Source organism: Rhagoletis zephyria, unplaced genomic scaffold (genome assembly GCF_001687245.7).
Source record: "Rhagoletis zephyria isolate East Lansing unplaced genomic scaffold, Rhagoletis_zephyria_1.1 Rzeph_scaffold_04484, whole genome shotgun sequence".
NCBI classification, from domain to species: domain Eukaryota; kingdom Metazoa; phylum Arthropoda; class Insecta; order Diptera; family Tephritidae; genus Rhagoletis; species Rhagoletis zephyria.
In genome coordinates this window covers 11836-18307 of record NW_016161567.1, presented here as the reverse complement: position 1 = coordinate 18307, position 6472 = coordinate 11836, and the positions used below count along the sequence as shown (strand labels likewise).

The 6472-nt window shown below is 38.7% G+C and overlaps 1 protein-coding gene across 1 annotated transcript; it reads left to right on the top strand.

Moving 5' to 3' along the window:
* The first annotated feature begins 451 nt into the window (after window positions 1–451).
* On the top strand, window positions 452–6251 carry NSD (Nuclear receptor binding SET domain protein). Its single transcript, XM_017626209.1, has 6 exons — window positions 452–1010; window positions 1073–2570; window positions 2819–4734; window positions 4792–5453; window positions 5654–5782; window positions 5848–6251. Exons 1-6 carry the CDS (start codon window positions 698–700, stop codon window positions 6142–6144), a joined length of 4815 nt encoding a protein of 1604 aa, XP_017481698.1. The 5' UTR covers window positions 452–697; the 3' UTR covers window positions 6145–6251.
* The last annotated feature ends 221 nt before the right edge of the window (window positions 6252–6472 follow it).

The following is a 6472-nucleotide window of genomic DNA, read 5'->3' as shown; positions in this document are numbered from 1 at the left end:
TTATGTTATGAAAAAAGCATCCCTTGTTCCAAAAAATTTGATGCTTTTAGTGTGGTAAAACTCGTTTTTTCCAAGTTTTTGGTGCTTTTTGAAAATCGAAAGATGGCAACACTGCCTGTAAGGGTTGAATTTTGCTGAAATGTATACATTTATCCACCAAAGTCGTTTGATAAAGTGATAAACTTTGGATAAATAGATTTCCAAATAAAAGTTTGACAGTTCAATTATCAAAATGGGAAATTTATCATTTAATCAAGTTTATCAAGAGTTTATCACTTTTGATGAAGCCCGTACTATGTGGATGTTCACTGAATAAAATATATAAGCTCACTAAAATAAATAAGCTAACTAGGTTTTTTTCATGGTTCGTTCATGGATTGATTATATCACCATGATTCATGATTTCACCAGATTACAGATCTTGCTTCAAAATGTAACTATTCTATTATCATCAACGAGTGTCAGCAGAAACTGTTGAATTTTTTGATCACTTGAAAATATGGCAACACCTCAACAAACAGCTGCAAATTTTTGGCGCGGTTGTCGAATTGGCTTTGTGAATTTTGGCTTGGTGGTCCACAATTTTAGCACTTAAGCGTTTTGTTTTTATATAAATCAATGCAAATCTAGAACGGTGTGCATTTTAGTTAAGTACAAAGTATTAGATTAAAAGTGGCTATCGAAAAAAGCAAGAAATATGCGTGCAGACCAAAAACAAACAGTTGCTGTCAATCGAGAGTCGCGTAGACGTGCTGCAGTCGAATGTGAAGCGTCTTTTGGTAGTCCAGTTAGAAAAGTTGGTGGTGTTGATAGTTTCAAAAACAACTCATCACAAAAAAACAAAAAAATGAGTAGTGAAAAGTGCAAGTTATTAAAAAGTCGGGAAAATAGTGAACCGCGAACGGTGACGCCTACGGCCGGAACAGCCTCGGCGGATATGGAGGGAAGAAGGAAAGATGCGTCGACATGTATTGGTTCAAATCATAAACTATCATCGTCTACGCCACGAAGTAAGCTGTCTATATATTGTAGAAAATATGTATGTTCTAATATAACATTCAATTTGCTTTAGGAAAACGTGATTTATTGGCCAATTTATATTCTGATTTGAGTCCAAAGTATATCGGATTTAGTACACCACCTTCATCTACTGCAGGTGGAAACAATGGTAGTGAGAGCGACGGGGGCTTACAAACGAGAAGTGCTCGCCGCCGCAAATTACTTGTGTATGCCGATAGTCCCGATTTGGGTGGTAGCGATAGTGAAGTTTTAGCGGATACTTCAACAACGCTACTAGGCTGTGTGAGACGTACCGGTAACGAATCGGTAACGCCTTCGCCAAATAGGTTATCAGCGCGCAAGAAGTTTGAAAGTCCCATTGATAAATTGCTTGCACGAAACGGTTCAGTGGTACTAAATGACGTTAGCAAAGAAAAAATTGTGAAAAGCTTAGACGTGAGTGCAGAGCCTAAATTAAATACCATAAATAGTGAAAGTGCACCTGAGCCAAAAGAAGAATGCACTGAAACTCAGTGCGACGAGCTGAACACCAACGATTTGACAGAAGTGGCAGAAACGCCGCAGGAAAATTGCCAAACAAATTCTGAAGAAACGGAATGCAATGGATTTGATACAATAGAAAAAGCGATTGAAGAAGGCGTCAATGAAGAAGTCAATGAAGATGTCCAGGATAATCAAGAAGGATGTAAAGAAATGATTATAGACACTGAAAAGAAAGCAGACAATTCGGAAGGCAGCTCAACTGAAACCGCTACTGAAGTGAAAAGTAAAGAAATTCCGGATGTGCAAAATCAATTAGAAATCTATTGTGGGTCCCCAGCAAAAGAGAACGATAATAAAGATCAAATTGAGAATACAAAGATTCCTGAAAAATCAGAACTTTCTGAAGAAAATTTTCTTAGCAATCAAGTAGTAGTAGTTAAGATAGAAAATGAAAGTTTCGAAAATATTGCAGAATGCAATTCAGAAATCGTGGAGAATCACACTGATAGTGCAGACGCGATATTGCAGTATGACGCGGAAGGAGGGGAAAGCGGTGAATCAATGATATTAAATAATGCAGTCGGCATGAGTGCAAAATCGCCTTCAGCTGTCAGCTTAGATAGTGCGAAGGGTTCCTCCGTTGTGACCGGTATGGCATGGATGTCATTTACAACCGGAGATCTCTTCTGGGGACAAATATACACGTACTGCTATTGGCCTTGCATCGTTTGTCCGGATCCTGACGGGAAGACGATTACCACTGAACGAAATGTGCGTAATAGCGAAGAGTATGTCTTGGTGCATGTGCGCTTCTTTGCTGATAGCGGTCGGAGAAACTGGGTGAAACGCGAGAATCTTATTCCATATACCGATCTCGAAAATTACAAACAACATATGCGCGAAGTACGCAAAAAGTATGGCAAGAAGAGTGCCAAATACAGGTTACTCTTACCAAAGCCCAGCAAAGTAATGATTTGGCGGGAAGCAATCAAAGAAGCAAATAAGGTCGCCGAAATCCTTTATGAAGATAGATTAAAAAAGTTCTTTGAAATGTACGAGCACAAGAAGTAAGTAAATATTTTAATACATAGCAACAGTATCGTATTTTTTCTTTTATTGACAACATAAATATATTTTTAAATAGACACAAATTTTATGCATATTTTTAAATTGTTCCTCATTTTATTTTTAANATAGCAACAGTATCGTATTTTTTCTTTTATTGACAACATAAATATATTTTAAATAGACACAAATTTTATGCATATTTTTAAATTGTTTCTCATTTTATTTTTACTAATTGTATTACTGGTAGAAGCCTGCAAAAATTACAAAGGAAACAACGCAAATTGAGTATCGACAACGGCAGTAGTACCAGTAGTTTTCGACACGACTCCATGGAAAGTTTGATTGTAAAGAATCCCTTGGCTGCAGGAAAAAGAGACCGATCTGCTTCGCCATATAGCCCGGCCTTCTCGCCACTGAAATCAGTATCAAGCATCAAGCGAAGAAAATTAAGCGATGCTTCAAATCAAGGAGAACAGGTATCAGAAAAGATTGCCGAAAATAACAGCGATGTTATTGAAAGCTCTAAAAATGCCAGTACGACGCAAACGATGGACGGAGATGCAAATACGTCGAGCTCATTTACATCTTTGCATGCGGTAGAGCTAAGCAGCAGCGACGAATACAGAAACTTCTACCATGCAATGAAAGAATTTGTACTGGAAGATAATAAAGATGAAATTTTAGAAAGAAGTTTGATTGTGGCAGCTCGAAACATTTGGGCCCTGAAGCAAATTAATCGGCAACAAATGCAGAGACGGTTACTGTCGGTCAGTAATGAGCAAGAGCTGGGCTCCAGTCTTGTTGAAAGTGGCAGTAGTCAAGGCACTGTTAAAAGACTGTCCAATAGGTTGAGAACTATGAGGTGCCGTCATAGCTTACCTGCAAAAATTAAAGCCGTGCCACAAATTGAAATACTGGAAAGCCGGCCAAGTAAGGATCAGGTAGTTCAGTCAGTTGAAAAGCCGAAGCGGCCTTTGAATCGACCCATTGAGGAAGTTATCGATGACATTTTCAACTTAGATAACAAGTATTTATTTCGGGGATTGGCTCGTGATCCCGTTTGTAAGTACTGTCTTCACCCCGGTGGTCTGTTGGTTAGGTGTGCCAAAGGCTGTCTATCATGGTTGCATGCTGATTGCATTGGAAAAAATCCAAATGTGGGAAAGAAGCCGAAATCTGTGATGGGTCGAAAATACGAGAGTAGCAAATCAAGGCGCGATTCGGCGAAATGGTCGATTGATACAAAAACTTCGCAAAATATTCATCCAGATATGGATCAAGAACGGGCTGGTACATCGTTATCAGTAATATCCTACCATGTTACTGCGGACGCTGACGCTGAACCCGATGTTGATAGCAGCATCATCGAAAAAGTTACAGATGTTGTTTGTGACTCCTGCGCTTTGGAGAAACCACCCATCTGTGCTGTGTGTACAAGCGATAATCCTTCCGAACCTAGCAGAGAGGAGCTCGTCATGTGCAACATGCCTCATTGTTCTAAAGCGTTCCATCCATCCTGTTGCAGATATTGGCCTCAAGCAAAATTTACCAAATCGAAAAACAAAATCGAGTCTTTTCGCTGTCCATCTCACGTTTGCCATACGTGTGTGTCAGATGATCCCAAGGGCAAATTTCAACATTTAAGTAATTCCAAACTTACGAAATGCGTTAAATGCCCTGCCAGCTATCACATGGACTCAACGTGCATACCGGCAGGTTCCCAGATACTAACTGCAGCACATATCATTTGCCCACGCCACAACGACTCTGGTAAAACCGATGCGCACGTGAACGTCAATTGGTGCTTCATTTGCGTAGGCGGCGGACAAGTAGTTTGTTGTGAAACATGTCCCACCGCTGTTCATGCAAAATGCTTGAACATCCCACTGGATCCAAGTGAAGGTTACATATGTGAGGAGTGCGAGTCCGGTCGTTTGCCACTATATGGAGAAATGGTGTGGGCCAAATTCAACTCATTTCGGTGGTGGCCGGCTATAATCCTACCACCCACGGAAATACCACAAAATATAAGACGAAAATCACATAATTCTAATGATTTCGTCGTTCGCTTTTTTGGTACACATGATCATGGATGGATATCCAGGCGGCGTGTTTACCTATATTTGGAGGGTGACAGCTCCGAGCCGCCCAAAACGAAATCAAGTAAGATGTTTATGTTCCTTTAAAAATATTTACAAATACGCGAATTCCAACTTTTAGGTTTAGACCAGAGTTATAACAGAGGTGTAGAGGAGGCGAAGCGCATATATGAAATTATTAAGTCAAAGAAACTCGCACAACGTCTATCGAACGAAAGCAAAGAAAAGTTGCATCCGCAACCGTATGTGCGCATAAAGGCAAATCGTGCCGTTCATCCCGTCAAATTACATATTGACTTGGATAAGGTGAATAAATGCGAATGCAAGACGTACGATAAAGATCCATGTGGGCCAAACTCAAATTGCTTAAATCGCGTTCTCTATCATGAGTGCAATCCAAAGGTGTGTCCAGCGGGTGAACGCTGTCAGAACCAAATGTTTGAGTCAAAATTGTCGCCTCGTCTTGACGTTGTCTATCTGAAAGAGCGGGGATTCGGTTTAGTGTGTCGTGAGCCAATCAGTATAGGAGATTTTGTCATTGAATATGTTGGCGAAATTATTGATGACAATGAGTTTAGGCAACGAATGTCTCAGAAGTCTTTAGATCGTGATGAGAACTTCTATTTTCTATCCGTGGAAAAGGACTATATTATTGACGCGGGACCAAAAGGAAATTTGGCACGTTTCATGAATCATTCCTGCGATCCGAATTGTGAGACACAGAAATGGTCAGTGAACGGTTTGAACCGTATAGGACTTTTTGCTATAAAAGATATACCGGCGGTAAGCATTTCTAAATAACCAATATATATTTATTCAAATGGCTGAATACCATAAACATATGTATATAAGTGCGTGCATATATACAAAAATGNAATAACCAATATATATTTATTCAAATGGCTGAATACCATAAACATATGTACATAAGTGTGTGCATATATACAAAAATGCATACATATATACAATTTTTGATTTTATAGGACACAGAGCTCACTTTCAATTATCACTGGGATGATTTGCTTGGCAATGAGAAGAAAATATGCTTATGTGGCGCAGCAAAATGTGCTGGTGAAATTGGTGGAAAAAACAAAGAAGAAAAAGTGCCTAAAGTGAGTTCAAATGTTTATTGAGTTTTCATATGGAATGCATATGTACATATGTTTTTGATTATTAGGAGAATTCTGCTGTGGATGTCAATAAGGCAAAGTCCAGTGCTGCACGTAAAAGGAAGCCGCTGAAAAGGCTGCAGAATCGTATGCGCGAAGGAAATGAGAAGAGAGATCGAAAAAAGCTGTCGAATAATGTTAGTGTTAAGACTCAGGAGAAATCGTCCAAAGCCAATACAAGCACTAAATTGGCAGATCAACAATTATCTGGAAACACGGGTAGTGATGCGCCGGAGGAAGATAGTAACATAATCGATATTACAGCCAATGACGATGAAAATGGCGAATCTACAAATCTATTTTGATACAAGTAATTTTTCAGTTCGCATCTCGTTTCGTGCATGTATAGAGATATCCTTAAAAATTTCTGTTTATAACGTGAGTAAAAATTTTATTGTTTAAAAATTGTTTTCGTAAATAATGTAATTATTTTTGCAAAGAGGGTCGATCATACGTATTTTCATCGATCATTATAAAAAGAAGTACATAAATTGATCGTTAATAGTTTATTTTTAGCTTCCTTCTTCCATATAGTCGTAAGTGATAATTACAATTTATTTACCGAGCCCAAATCTCACCGATAAGTGAAAAACTAAGCATATAATTGTTTTATTTAAAATAAACAGCTCTATG